At 38.8% G+C, this 14,241-nt stretch overlaps 3 protein-coding genes across 11 annotated transcripts; 2 read left to right on the plus strand and 1 right to left on the minus strand.

The window, feature by feature from the left end:
- Window positions 1-766: 766 nt before the first annotated feature.
- LOC100698435 (G/T mismatch-specific thymine DNA glycosylase) lies at window positions 767-7,909 on the minus strand. 6 transcript variants are annotated; one of them, XR_001222901.3, is made up of 11 exons: window positions 7,681-7,802; window positions 7,392-7,459; window positions 6,139-6,488; window positions 5,618-5,817; window positions 5,422-5,491; window positions 2,850-2,985; window positions 2,656-2,738; window positions 2,433-2,527; window positions 2,176-2,347; window positions 1,841-1,997; window positions 767-1,069 (listed from the first exon to the last, which is right to left on the minus strand). XR_001222901.3 is itself a non-coding variant. In XM_005459972.4 (10 exons), the coding sequence occupies exons 2-10, from the start codon at window positions 7,445-7,447 to the stop codon at window positions 1,891-1,893; spliced, it is 1,269 nt and encodes a 422-aa protein (XP_005460029.1). In that variant the 5' UTR covers window positions 7,448-7,459; window positions 7,681-7,802; the 3' UTR covers window positions 768-1,890. The 6 variants fall into 6 exon arrangements, 3 of the variants coding, with proteins under 3 accessions (XP_005460029.1, XP_005460030.1, XP_003455444.1); XR_001222900.3 differs by having other exon boundaries at window positions 768-1,382; XR_001222899.3 differs by having other exon boundaries at window positions 768-1,573.
- Window positions 7,910-8,050: 141 nt separating this feature from the next.
- uqcc6 (ubiquinol-cytochrome c reductase complex assembly factor 6) lies at window positions 8,051-11,095 on the plus strand. 4 transcript variants are annotated; one of them, XM_005459976.4, is made up of 3 exons: window positions 8,051-8,164; window positions 8,772-8,903; window positions 10,395-11,095. In XM_005459976.4, exons 2-3 carry the CDS (start codon window positions 8,796-8,798, stop codon window positions 10,503-10,505), a joined length of 219 nt encoding a protein of 72 aa, XP_005460033.1. In that variant the 5' UTR covers window positions 8,051-8,164; window positions 8,772-8,795; the 3' UTR covers window positions 10,506-11,095. The 4 variants fall into 4 exon arrangements, with proteins under 4 accessions (XP_005460033.1, XP_005460031.1, XP_005460032.1 ...); XM_005459974.4 differs by having other exon boundaries at window positions 8,131-8,255; XM_005459975.4 differs by lacking the exon at window positions 8,051-8,164 and adding an exon at window positions 8,173-8,311.
- A 1,348-nt stretch (window positions 11,096-12,443) lies between these two features.
- On the plus strand, window positions 12,444-14,020 carry efcab10 (EF-hand calcium binding domain 10). The gene is made up of 4 exons (XM_025908662.1): window positions 12,444-12,750; window positions 13,048-13,212; window positions 13,494-13,584; window positions 13,683-14,020. Exons 1-4 carry the CDS (start codon window positions 12,648-12,650, stop codon window positions 13,726-13,728), a joined length of 405 nt encoding a protein of 134 aa, XP_025764447.1. The 5' UTR covers window positions 12,444-12,647; the 3' UTR covers window positions 13,729-14,020.
- Window positions 14,021-14,241: the final 221 nt, after the last annotated feature.

The raw sequence follows: 14,241 nt of genomic DNA on the forward strand, positions 1-14,241 counted from the left end.
GGTTGACATCCGTGCCTAATTTTGCAATTTGGTGCAGTATTTCTATATTTAAATATTTTATTTACAACTAACATTACTACAGCTATGACAAAACAAAGAAAAATAAGAGGACAGTTTCGTTGTTTTTACAGAATTAATTAGAAATGATGATTCGTAACAATAAAGTAGTAACAGCTCAGCTACCACAATTGCAGCATCTTACAGGCTTAAAGACTGCATTGACCTACATTTCTTGATTATTATTATTATTATCATTATTATTATTATTATTTATTAATTAATTAATTAATTAATTATTAGTTATTTATTATCTCCATTATTAAATCCATACTGGATGCAAGAAGTTGTGCAAAAATCAGTAAATCTAGCCTGCTAAGAGCATGTTTTCAGGAGACTATATGCAAATTAACAGTGACTATCCCGCTTTTCAAAATGAGAATCATTATTCACTTTAGAAGCCTAAACATTTTCACACTCAAATGTTTTTTAAGACCAGTGCAGAATAAAAATGCACAATTCTCACAAAATCATGAATCAGGTATTTTGATGCAAGTATTTCATTCAAGGCTTTCAATAAGCAAGAGAGAAACTCTAAATAACAAAATGCTCCTGTTCTCATCAAGCTTTGAAAATATGTATTTTAACTCAAAAATAAACATTCTTCAGTTTTTATGAATGCTTGACTGTGTTTCTTTTCTTATAGGTTATAACACATTTATAGCTTCTCATGATAACTCAAACAATCAGAGAATAGAAACACCCCAGCGTTAATTTACAGATTTAATAACTCTGCACTTACACATTAGAAATTCCAGAGTATACAGTCAATAAATGAAAAAAATACGAGCCTATGAAAATACAAAATAAGTCACTTGAAACATGTTTAATAAAAATTCAATAAATAGTGTTTAAAAAACAATAACACCAAAAACATGCACATGTCTGAGTGCTGTGGGGGCTTTTCTGTTTTGTGCATGACACTATGATGTCTTGGGAACAGAGGTCTTCTTCTCTCACAGTGTTACTTCTCATCCTCGGTGAGGCTACTAAGTCAGCTGGTATTTGGTATCTGTTGAGCAAATGTCCCGAGGTGTTACACATCATTATAAGCTTATGAGCATATAATGTGAATGGGCCTTTATATGTGAGGTTTACATGTTTTCGCCATGCTCGCATTGGGTTCTCTTATGGTACTCCAACTTCCTTTCACAGTCCAAACACATACAAGGGTTAGGTTAAAAGAAAACTCTTATTTGGCCCTAGATGGGAATATGAGCATGAAAGGTTGTCTGTCTCTAGCCCTGTGATTTACTGGCGACCTGTCCGAGGTGTACCCCGCCTTTTTCGCTGTGACTGAGATAGACTCCAGCCCCCTTCCAACCCTAAATTGGATAAGCAGACAAAAAAAAAACAAAAAAACGATGGATGGACACATAAGCTACTTTTGAGTGAATAAACACACAAATAATTTCAAGTTGTCAAGTTTCATGTGTTTTATGTCATTTGCTCCAAACTGTTTAATCCAGTGGTTCTCAAGCTGTGGGGCAGACCCCACTGATGGAGCACAGAGCTACTGCAGGTGGGATGCGATTCCAGAGTAAAACCGTGAAGGGAAATACACTGTATGAATATTATTCTCTTCAGGTAAAAGAAACAAACAAAAGTTCACTAATGCTACTGTGCCAACCTTTATTTTACTAAAATTCACACTTAGATTTTTTTTCTCTTTTTCTGAAAGGAAGTGCCAGAAAAAGTACATAAAAATCTCCTTAGATTTTTATATAAAAGTTGTTTAGTTGTCCCATTTCATCAACTTCTGACTACATGATAACTACACTACCTGAGTGCTCCAGTAGACAGGCTTGTTTTTTCTCCTCCCCTGAATCTCTTTTAGTTCGAGGAGTTGTTGCTGTGCCTGGTTTCTTCATGCAGCGCACTACAGCTTTCATACTCTGGATCCAGCTGCTCCTCTTTGATTGCAATCCTTTTAGCATCCTCTGCAGAACAAAAACATCAGCAGCGAGTTAATGATTTATTTAAAACAAATAAATCTGTGAAAATTGAAAAGATGCGCATCTTTTTAAGCAGGTCCCTTTCTGAATTTGACTGAGATAAAGACGGAATAGCAATCTAATGCCTCATGTTTCAGCTGTACTGTGCAGCTGTGATATTTACCTTTAGCTAGCTGCAGGTCGAAAGAGTACTCTGTCTCTACCACCTCACGGCTCGGTGCCAGGCCTTTCATCTGGTCTCTCAGTTCCTTCAGCTTGATGTAAAAATGTACCTTATCTTGTGCACGGGGAAACTGAGCACAGCGGGGGCTTGATGACGGCATCAAGTAGCACACCTGAAAAGAACATCAAATGCTACTAAGACTGTTGTTTGCATAGCTGAGCAGATTTACATTGAACTCATTTCCTGTTTCCACCTACCGTTTCAGTTTCGGGAATTTTGTACGGCTGTAGTCCGAACTCAAGGTTCTTGGCCTTCACACCAAAGGTTTCTTTGCAGAAGGTTTCATAAATACCTGTAAAATTTACACAAAAATACCTTCAAAAAATAAACTTAATCAGGTGATATCAGGTTAATTGATAGTGCTAGTATCAAAACACTTCAACAAAAATGGAAAAAATACAATTGTTCGCATCATTTTACCTTTTCCATTAAACGCTGCTATTAATGGCTTGTATTTTTGTAGCTTCTCAAGTAACTGTCGGCCTCCTTCACGGATCTCTTTACTAGGACCAAAAAAAAGAGGACAAGTCTTATTTTAAGTTACAAACTGTCTGTTTTGCATTCAGTTGTAGTCAGCTGTTGCACCAACTCTGATTCCCTTTAGGTAACTTTACCTGGAGAGATCTTTGCTGCCAGGTGTGGTCCTTTCTACCATGTTGGTGAAGCCGATGCTGTATTTCTCTGGCAGGCTCTGGTCATGCATGTAGTTAAGTTGCTGGTCAGTTAGACCCGACAGAAACAGACATTTCCCTGGACAGAAAAGAGGAGTTGAGTGTAAAATCAACCAAGTGGCCGTCAAGCACAACACTGGACTCAAACCAACTTTTTTCCTCCTGATTAATCATGTTTTCCAGTTGTAGAAGGTCTAAATTTACAGGACTGTTATCAGCAGACATTGCTACTTTTTTTTGTTTGTTTGTTTTTTATACCATAACACAATCATAGCTGATCAACACTACTTTGTAAGGCAATAAGCTTGCAGAACAAGCATGGATCTACTTCATGTGGGATGCGGTTCCGGTTCCAGAGTAAAATATATTTATTTGAAAGAAATGTACCATGCTGATATTTTACGTCCTAAAGTTGAAATAAGCAACAGCAAATTTTATAGCTAATATTTCTAAGTAACTACATCTAAACATGCCTTGATCCATGCTCAATCATCCACGTAAGTAAATCCCCAAAAGTTGATTCTGTTCATCTGGACGTAGCGTTTTCAGTAGGAGAAAGTGCATCCCAGCCACGGAAGCGTTGGAGGTAGTCCGTAAGAGATTACAGGATGACCCCAACCTCAGCAACAGGACCACTCCCAGCATCGACCAAGTGTGTTTGCTTTAAAACTCTGTCTTAATTCCACCTATTTCACATACAAGGGTCAGTACTACAGGCAGAAACATGGGTGTGCCATGGGTTCCCCAGTTTCACCCATCGTGGCCAATTTGTACATGGAAGAAGTGGAAAAGAGGGGTTCAAGTATGTGGATGACACCTGGGTGAAAATCAAATCTCAGGATGTACCACATTTCACGGATCACATTAACTCGGTGGACCAACACATCAAATTCACCAGGGAGGATATGAAAAGTGGCAGGTTAGCCTTCTTAGCGTATGAGATAGACTGTAAGATTGCATTTCGTTGCCTTGTACTTGTGATGTGTGCAATGACAATAAAGTTGAATTCTATTCTATTTTATTTCCATCAGTAATGGGGGACATCTAAAAGCTGATGTGTACCGTAAACCTATGCACATGGATCAGTATTTAAGGTTTGACTCTCATCATCCACTGTAGCATAAACTGGGTGTCATCCAGACACTGCAACATAGAGCGAACACCATCCCCACAGACACAGTGGCCGGGGAAGCAGAAGAACATCACATCAACCATGATGGGAAGCAGGGAAGCAAAAGAACATCACATCAAGAAGGCCCTATGTAAATGTGGTTATCCCAGCTGGACTTTTGTCAAAGCTGAGAAGGCACCTAAAGAACGCTCCAGCCAGTCCAGGAGAGAAGGACAACCGCTGACTAAGCGAAAACCTGTAGTGATCCCATATGTGTCAGGAGTATCAGAACAGCTGAGATGCATTTTTTCTAAACACCGCATCTCTGTGGCTTTTAAACCCCAAAACACGCCGCGCCAAAAATTGGTCCACCCCAAGGACCGGGTCCCCCGACACAAACAGAGTAATATAGTGTACGCTGTTAAGTGCCAGGAGGATTGCCAGGATTTATACATCGGGGAAACCAAACAACCTCTGGCGAAGCGGATGGCACAACACAGAAGAGCTACCTCGTCAGGCCAGGACTCTGCAGTCTATTTTCACCTACAGGCCAGTGGACACTCTTTCAATGATGAGGATGTACACATCCTGGACAGGGAGGAACGCTGGTTTGAGCAGGGAGTCAGGAGGCCATTTACATGAAAAGGGAAAGACCATCTCTGAATCGAGGAGGGGGCCTAAGAGTACATCTTTTGCCATCTTACAATTCTGTGATTGCAGCCATTCCCCAACTCTCTGTGAATGGTACTCATGGCCATTGATCAGTGATCTTTGATCACTGAGCTTTGATCAGTGGTTGTTGATCAGTGGTCATGAGAATTTGCATAATTATGATGAAGGAACTGACCTCCCTGCCCATTGTTCATTCAGTGGTGCTAGTCTCAGTCATTATGCAAATGTACTGTTTACAAGATTGGGGAAACCTGCAGTCAGCTGATACTGAAGAAGGATGGGTGAGTGATGAAACATTTCTCCCACTGAAAACGCTACGTCCAGATGAACATCCAGAATCAACTTTTGGGGATACATCTAAAAACTTCAAGGACTTCTGCAAACTCTCTTATTCTGAAAACCTACCTAGCAAATCCTAACACTGTATGGGGGATAAATCAGAAATAGTGTTGCATAAATGTTTTGCTGACTCTTTAAACATCAAGTTTCACTTTTGAAAAGCTCTTTAAAATTTGATGTATTCTGTTGCCTGCATTCAAACCTAACAAGTTACAACATTCAGCTGCATTTCATCATCATAATGGCATCTTGGCCTTTAAGGTCTCTTAGAACAAATCTTAGCTATAAAACAATTGTGACAATGCACCTAGAGTGGGACAAACAGGGTAGAACTGAAAATGAACACTGGCTCATATTTATTATAGTTGGTGATGAAACCGAATTTAAACGTACAGAAATGGTTCCCTGGGTTTGGGTAATGATGTCCTTTGTAAGCTGACAATAGGCCTGGATTAATTCCAATCTGAGGAGAGACACAAAATAATTAAAGACCCAAAGACTGCAAGTTGGTCATGTCACAAACCTAAATCACAATTAGAACAAACAACAAAAACACAGAGAACAAAACTGGAAATACAAAATAACTCACTATCAAAATGTCGAGATTGTAAGTAATCACATCTGGCAGTGTTTTAGCCATAACTTCAGCCACTGACATGCCGTTGAAGCGGTTGAGAGCCCTCTTGGCTTTTTTGGCAGCCTCAACCTCGTCGTCCTCCTCACGTGTCTCACCATCCTCTGCTTGTTGTTTCGGAGGTCGACCTCTCTTCTTCTTCACTGGTGTCACGTCTAAGAAAGAGAGGAGGAATTTATTGACTACTGAATCAAAAACAAACAAATAAAAAAAGACAAATAAAATACAGGCGACAGGATCTCAGAGAACGTATATTGAACAACCTATTGAGGAATTTTGATTTGTATTTTATGATGCCTTTTGTCTGGTTCATATGCAGCTCATTCATTTAAACTGTAGTTAAATGTCTCCAAATTATTCTATGGGAAAGAGAAGGCAAGAGTAGTTTTTGTACAAATGGCAGCACACATATTTAAAATACATCAGATTTGAAACTTCTTGGGAAGAACTACTGTGACTGTAGCGTCTTCCATTACCTTTAGGTGGACCTGAAGACTGGTGCTGAATACTCGGCCCATGCTGCTGTGTATGCTGCGTGTGTTGTGCATGCTGTATGTGTTGTGTATGTTGATGCTGTGGGTGGTGCAGGAGTGCAAGATCTGGGTGCTGCTGGTGCTCTCTGATGTTCTGCTGAGACACCTGCTCCGGGTAATGATTTGGGGCTGGAAGGTAGTTCGGGTAAAAAGGTTCCTGATAAAAATTTGGATCCCGGTGGACAGATAGCTCGGCCATGACAGGCTCATCCACGGGGCCTTCGGTGTAATGGTCCATGCTGGGATAGGGTGCCACATGCTGTACCTCAGGGTACTGCTGGCTGGACTGGTACCTAGTAGAGACGAAGACGTGAAGAAGTTAAGCAAAAAAAGAAAAGAAAAAAAAAGAAGACATGAAACAGGATCCAGATACATCAGGAAAATGTGGTGTGTGGAGAAGTGGGTGAATAAAACTTAAACACAGGACACAATACTTGCAAAATCACATGCGCTGACATCCACTAGATCATATTTTCTGCATTCATTTACTGCTTTTTATGTAAAACAGGCACCCAAATTATTGTTCATTGCTTTTATCTAGTTTACTGATAATTTCCAGTGATGCAACCTACAAAACTAACCCTTTTGCACCTCTAATTGTGTATTTTTTACAATATTTACAAGGTTGACCAGAATGGAATGAAGATACTTTTGCAGAATATGACGATACAAAGACAAACAGAGGCCAAATATGTTCATTTTAACCTTGCGTGAACTGATGTGACTCTCTACAAGTGACAAAGTTTACAAGTGCAGTTAAAAAAGGCCTGTAGCAAACAAAGGTGTAATAAATGCTGGATAATGCACTGGCATGTTAAAAATGTATGAAAAAAAATTATTTTAAATTAGTCAGACAAACATAACAGAATATATCAAGATATTCAAATTGTAAAAGTATTGTTTTTCTTTTCCATGCCTAAATTTAAACCCAGAGTATTTCTGTTTCATATTATTCCTACATAATTACCCTTACTTCCCTTTAATCAGAGATCATGGATTACGGTAGTCAATTATCCTTCACAATTACACTTATCAGTTGCTACAATCCTAAATATAAAGTATACAAATGTGTAGGCTATGATGTCGAGTGTCAGATGACATTTATTTTCCTCCATCATGCATGAAAATGAAAACGAGTCGAGGAGATAACATGACAAGTTTCCCCAGACCTCCTGCCACCTCCAACACCAACTCACCACTGCTGAAAATAATCCGAGGGAACCGTCAGTGAAGTAAACTGGTTTTCCTCCATCTTAACTGTTGACTTATTTGAATACATTAACATTTATTCTGCTGCCAAACTCATGGATCAACATTAGAAATGTAAGCGGTAAAGCGCACACAGTAGCTTGTTGGCACAAAGGCTGATGCTAAAGGAAGGTTTAGCTAACAGCAAACTGACGAGATTTCGAAGTTCTACAGTTGTTTAAAAAAAACGCAATTTAATATTAACAAACATAAATGTAAATGGGTAAAGTAACATACCTGTCATACATTTCTTTAGCTTTCAAATAAGGAAATAGGGACTGGGAGTCTTCCCAAAACAAAGACCATTTAAACGCTCAACATTTCGATTTGATCCGGTTGCCTGAAATGCTTACCGCCGCCTTGTGGTCACTGTGGGTACTGCAGGGATCGGATTTCGACGAATATTTCAAACGCATCGGTGACGTCATATATCGATAGAAAAATAGGAAGAACATTGCAGATCGTTTAGAACTGTATTCGTGAAATCTGACATATAACACTGATTATAGAGCCTTGTACTAAAACTTTGCGAGATAACGGAAGCTACCGCTAAGCGGCGACAGACGGCACTTATCTCCGTGTATCAATACGAATTTATGCTGTAGAAGAGTACTGCAACCAAAGATGGTTTATTTACGGAAAGTTCATTACTTCCCCATAAAAACAGAGGCGGATTCATCGTACAATTGGGAGGAAATAAGAGTCCATAAAAAACGACTGAGTGAGGACTCTCTATCAAAGAATTTCCAGTAGTTAGCTAAACGTCACGACCTGCTTCTGGTCCTCAATGACAGACGCTTGACTTTAAGCTAGTAAGAATGAGCTTTAGGCTGTGAACATTTACTTATTTGTGACGGGAACAAGTAAGGTATAGTTTTAAAGTGTGGTTCTGTGTTAACAGTCTCCGTGTTTGGATCTTTAAACAGCGTGTTTTATGGCTAATCAGTCGCATCCTGTGAATGGATGGCTGCTGTGAATGTGTGAATTACAGAGCATGTGTACAATATGTGCAGGCTGCTGTACATGTGTAATATGAAAAGGGATACTTTAGCTACATGGTAGTGCTTTGACAACGCTGCATGCACAGCGTCCCGGTGTTGTATTGAGTTTTTTAACTAGTCACATGTTCAACTAAATGGCAGTGGTGCTAATTTTAGAAGACAGCTATAGTTTTATTTAAGAAGAAAAGGGGTGGCTTATATTTTTAGCACCAAATTGAAAAGGAGAGCTGAAAATGTATTTTTTATCTATATTAATTTCTATCTCTTCTTATACTGTGTGCTGTTTTTGACCTGTGTTTTAAACCTGGTCACTATCTTTTCCTCCAGGTTGAGTCACATCAGTCTGTGAAGATGCCAGCTGGGGTGTCTTGGGCTCGGTACATCCGGATGTTAGGAGCCAGTGTTTTGGCCATGTTTGCAGGAGCACAGGCAGTCCATCAATACTACCTGCCTGACCTGGTGAGGGACAAAATTAAGCCTAGTTATCAACAAAAGTAAACAAAGGCCCAAACTGGCAGCTTCTATTTGCCAAATCGACCCAGAATTGTATATACTGTCTAGTATGGGAATGTCGAAGAAAGACTTCAGTCTATCCCATGCAGAGATCTTCATCAAGGACGTCACGATTTAGGTTTTCTGGTCACCAGAAAAGTGAATCCAAAATTCAGGGAGTTGTTTTCTTTGGTCCTGAAATCTCTGAACTGGTGCATGACGATGAGTTCAAAAAGAAAATGAATAAGCAGCATGGGGAGCATTTGTGCAGGATGTCCAGAGTTTTTTACATTCTCATCTCTCCTTTTTATCTGGAAATCTTGATGATGTCAGCAATGAACAGGGGAAACGATTTTGTAGAAATATCAAACTAAAGGAAAACCAATAGCAGTGAAAATTTAATCTGAGCATAAACTGCTTGTTCTTTGCAGAGAGAGACGAGTGTGCAGTTCAAGCGTATAAGCAAGTTCCTCAAACCTTTTTGGAGCACACGACTTCTTTTTATTTGGAAATTTAAAAAAAAATGAACAGAAATCATCTTTAAAACAATTGGGGTGGGACATTCTTTAAATTCCAGACATTTTGTTATTATATTACACTGATATTGAAAAGTTTCAGAATGTCAGTGACGTGTGTCTCTGAAATCTGATCAGTAAGCTTATATCGGATCGATACAGGGCTGACGTTCTGAAGTTTTAAGTAGCAAACAAAAAATATTTTTTGTAGAGCAGTGTTATGGCCAGTTTTACAGCCTCCTTACTGACAAAGACATTATTATTGGCCCACCATACATATGGAAGTACATCTTTATTGTTTCCTTTGATTCCAGACTGCAGCCTTTCTTTGGATTGATGTTGCCTTAATGTGGGAAAAAAGATAATGTTGAAATAGCACTTATTTTTAAATACATCTCAGTATGTTCATCTACAGTGGTTTATTAAATGTGAATATTTTTTAAATGTATTTAAACATGTTCAAAATGAAGTGGAACAATTTGGCAGTAATCTAGTTTTAGTGGTCCAGCCCACATAAGATCGTATTCGTCTTTTATGCGGTCCACAAACCAAAATGAGTTTGACACCAGTGATGTAGTGGAATATGGTTTTGTGTAGCTGATGTTTACCTGTGCTATGGTGATGCCGCACTGTGGTCGTGTTTCCACTAGTTTGCCTTGACTATCTGTTGTGGTGGTCACTCAAAATCCATTAACTCAGCCATTCTGCTGAGCATCACATCAAAAATGGCATCACTGCCTGGTGTCAACAACCCAGACACCTCGAGCTGCTGTCACTGTTTTTCAGCTGGAAGTATGTTGATGTCGGATTCTTTGGTTAGAGCTGACATATTTTGCAGGGAGATTCTGGTAGAAGTTTGTGAGCAGTTTATTCACAGATGCATCCAACCAACGAGCTTTCACCTGTCAGGCTGAGTTAAACGGTGCTTGCTGTTCTTTTTCAGAGTATACCAGATGTCCCACCAAAGCCTGGTGAGCTTCGAACAGAGCTGCAAGGCTACAAAGTCAGAGAAGAAGCCTTAAAGAACGTTAAATCTGAAGAAGATACCCGCTGATGTGGATCTACATCCTCTGTGTGACAGACACTGAAAGAAGCAGATAGCACTAGCCCCACTATGTCATATGTGGGATGTCTGGACATAAATATTTTCTGTATTTGATGTTTTCTTCTAATGGGACAAACCGAAGAAGAATAATGTGCCAAGCGTGACTTGGAAAGTGTTATTCATGCCTTTATTACCTCACGTTTAGATTATTGTAATTCTCTTTTAATAGGGGTTGGGCAGGGCACTTTGTCACGCTTGCAATTAGTGCAAAATGCTGTGGCACGATTTTTAACTGGCAGAAGAAAATTTGATCACATCACTCCGATATTGGCCTCTCTACACTGGCTTCCAATTGAATTTAGGATCTGTTTTAAAGTCCTTTTATTGGTTTTTAAATCTCTAAATGGTCTGGCACCTGTTTATTTGGCTGACTTGTTGCTTTCTGTCCCAAAGTCACGGCGGAAACTTAGAGGAGACAGAGCGTTCTCTGTTGCAGCGCCGATGCTTTGGAATAACCTTCCTCTCCATATTAGACAGGCTACATCAGTGCCAGTTTTTAAGTCTTTATTAAAAACCTATTTTTATTCCTTGGCTTTTAACTCTGTGGGTAACTGATTTTTTTATTTTTATTCTTTTATTTTTTATTTATTTTATTTTTTTATTACAATGTGCATATTAGTATTGTACAGCACTTTGGTCTAGCAGGTGTGTTTTTAAAGTGCTATATAAATAAATGATGATGATGATGATATTTTGGCAGGTGTAAGGTTTAAATTAGGGTTAAATAACAATGGAAATAATGCCTTTCAAGTGATAAGTGTTACAGACAAATGTAAAAGTAGAGTATCTAGTTACTTTTTATGAGGAGTACATGAGTAAAGTAATAAGACCCCAACACTGATTGTTTGACGGAGCTCCCGTCTATCAATACAAAGTGACATTATAACTGAGAGGGTTACACATAAGCCAAGATGGTGTTATAATTTCCAGAGGAGAAAGGTTTTTTAAAAACTTTAATTTGGCCCTACCTTTTAAACATTTATTAATCGTGTTCAGTTGATAGTTATACAAATGCTGTTTAAATGGCTTTACCATGCAAGTATTGTAGATTATGCTTCAGGCAGCATATTTAAGGTTTATTTATTTATATTATTTATTTATATAGCACATTTTAAAACAATAGGGTTGATCAAAGTGCTTAACAATCAGCAAAAAATCCAACGAGACACAAACAAGCAACAAACACACCAACAAACATCAAAGGTGACAAACATAAAACAGGCCTGATGATAGTTTTATGATAGCACTGGCTTCCCATCAAATATTGCCCTGCTCTTCTTCTGACCAGTAAATAAGCAAATAAGGTTTATTTGCCCCGCCTCTGTCAGTGCGCCCCAGGGTGGCTGTGGCTACAACGTAGCTTGCCATCACCAGTGTGTGAATGTGTGCGTGAATGGGTGAATGACTGGATATGTAAAGCACTTTGGGGTCCTTAGGGACTAGTAAAAGCGCTATATAAATACAGGCCATTTACCATTTACCAAAAGTACTTTACAAAATGGTAAAAACCTAGTGGTCACAACAAAAGCATGGTCACCAGTACTTGCATCACTCAGCACTGTTGGATAAGAATATGGCTAAGACCGAAGGAATGTAACTTAGTACGTTTACCCAAGTACTTTACTGAAAACAGTACTTCATACTTTATTTACGTATTTCTGTGTTGTGCTAAGTTCTGCCTCTGCTCCACTATATGGATGCATAGGGTGACCAACTGTCCTCCATTTTAATGCTTGTTGACTTGTAAAAGCCTATATGACATTTTTTATTTCACCATTCATTACCCGCACAGAGAAGGCATCGTTTAAATATGTTAAAATTTTCTTTAAACAAACATTATTATTAAAGTTCTTCATGACTGGGCCAAGTGTCATCTTTTTTGGAAGTCAAAATATGGTCACCCTATGGATGCAGATGTAGTATTTTGTACTCCATGCCGTACATTTTTAAACTGTAGATTAGATCGTTTACAGACAGATTATTTCTTCCCTGGTCATGGTTCCAGTGTGCCAACCCAGTGAAAACATCCTGAACACAGCCCTGACCCCGACCTGCGTATCATAGCAACAGGTTCAAACAAAAGAGGAAAAGATGGCGACGCGGAGGGAGGAAGACGCCGCTGTTTATCTGGAGAAACACAAACTCATCGAGCTTATGGACAACCTGACTAGCATGCTCTTCTTTTACAGACCCGGTTAGAGCTTATTTTGGTCTTTTCTTATACAGACACTGCATCCGGTTGTGCTAAAAACAAAAAAGTATTGCAAAAGCCGGAAAGCTAGCTCATATGGGAAACTATCGAAAAAGACTGAAAGACCTTTTTGTTTACCCAGAACTTACATGTACCTTAGGCAACTGGTTGTGTGCTGGATTAAGTTTTCATGCATCCAACTTTTCTTGAGACGACTAACATTTTACTTTTAATTAATCATCACCATATTTCCACCATGATTGGTTTGTTTTAAGTTGTTTTTGTGTGTATTTTTTTCAGAGAAACCCCGAGAGTTTCTTATTGAAAAACTGGAGCAGCTGAAGCTGTCTCAACAGAGTGGTGTGAGGGGGCCAAATCTGTTCGATGACTCTAACCTGGATGTAGTCTTTAGGATTATGGACCCTGATAATAAACAATACATCACTTTTGCCCAGTACAAACAAGGTGAGTGCTGAACTACCGGGACAGGAAGAGACATCTTAAATATATGGGATAGAGCTGAATGAGACAGAAAATGAAGGAATAAACAATAAAGCACTGTTGTCTCAAGATACCTGAAGATACTGGGTTCAAATCTAGTCTGGGGCCTTCCTGTGACGAGTATGAACGGCCTCCCCTTATTGTTTCTCTTCACATGCCTCAAAATTATGTAGCAAATTCATTCATTCTGTATATAGCAAAATGTTATTGTAATAATAATAATGCAGAACCATTCATCCGCACAGCTTTGACAATGATGGGCATAAAAGACATCAATGAATGTCCTGATGGTGTAAATGAAGATCGGATATCCCATGAGACGTTCAAAACAGAAGCGTAAGTACAGCTTAGCAGAGGCACAAACACGATGTTTACCAGGATTTTAATACTCAGCGTTTTGCGAGGGCGATTGTTGACTTATTTTTCTGTTACAGGACACAAGGTCTGGAGAGGTGCTCAGCAACTTATGTACAGCTGTGAAGTGTTGATGTTTTACTGACAGTTGCATTTTGGTTCAAGTATCTAGCCATCATTTTTACAGCACTGATGTTTGTACATCAGAGCAGAATTTCTTCTCAAAAGAAATTCTGTTTATATCATACCGCATCATTCTGATTTTGAAAAATGAAGTCCCCCTTTGTCATTGTTATGATAAAATGAAACAAAAAATATAAATCCAGCCCAGCTTTGAACTGTTTAGTTTGAAACGTTAAAATGTCTATGTCTATCTTTATCTACCAATAAATTCAAACCAAAAAAGGCACAGCATTAATGGTTTGTTTTTGCCTTTGTTTATAGTCAATACAGCCTGTTGAAATGACCTCTATCTGTCATTATCCACATCTATGTTCATGTTTAACATTATATTCACGATTGTTATTACTTCTGCTACCACTAGTACGGCAGTAAAAACAGCATTTGTGGAATAACGATTGTATTTATTCCAGTTTGACTGCTTTCCTTTTAGCCATCGTGGTTGTCTTGAATGCGCAC

The sequence above is a fragment of the Oreochromis niloticus genome, linkage group LG7 (assembly GCF_001858045.2).
Source record: "Oreochromis niloticus isolate F11D_XX linkage group LG7, O_niloticus_UMD_NMBU, whole genome shotgun sequence".
Classification (NCBI taxonomy): Eukaryota; Metazoa; Chordata; class Actinopteri; order Cichliformes; family Cichlidae; genus Oreochromis; species Oreochromis niloticus.

Excerpts from the sequence above, each read along its gene's own strand:
- LOC100698435 (XM_005459972.4), bottom strand. The coding sequence starts at position 7,447 with ATGGAGGAAAACCAGTTTACTTCACTGACGGTTCCCTCGGATTATTTT. Across the intron at positions 5,818-6,138 it reads GTCTTCAGGTCCACCTAAAG|ACGTGACACCAGTGAAGAAG; the intron begins GTAATGGAAGAC and ends TCTCTTTCTTAG. Across the intron at positions 2,528-2,655 it reads AGCAGCGTTTAATGGAAAAG|GTATTTATGAAACCTTCTGC; the intron begins GTAAAATGATGC and ends TAAATTTTACAG.
- uqcc6 (XM_005459976.4), top strand. The coding sequence starts at position 8,796 with ATGCCAGCTGGGGTGTCTTGGGCTCGGTACATCCGGATGTTAGGAGCC. Across the intron at positions 8,904-10,394 it reads AATACTACCTGCCTGACCTG|AGTATACCAGATGTCCCACC; the intron begins GTGAGGGACAAA and ends GTTCTTTTTCAG.
- efcab10 (XM_025908662.1), top strand. The coding sequence starts at position 12,648 with ATGGCGACGCGGAGGGAGGAAGACGCCGCTGTTTATCTGGAGAAACAC. Across the intron at positions 12,751-13,047 it reads GCTCTTCTTTTACAGACCCG|AGAAACCCCGAGAGTTTCTT; the intron begins GTTAGAGCTTAT and ends TATTTTTTTCAG. Across the intron at positions 13,213-13,493 it reads TTTTGCCCAGTACAAACAAG|CTTTGACAATGATGGGCATA; the intron begins GTGAGTGCTGAA and ends TCATCCGCACAG.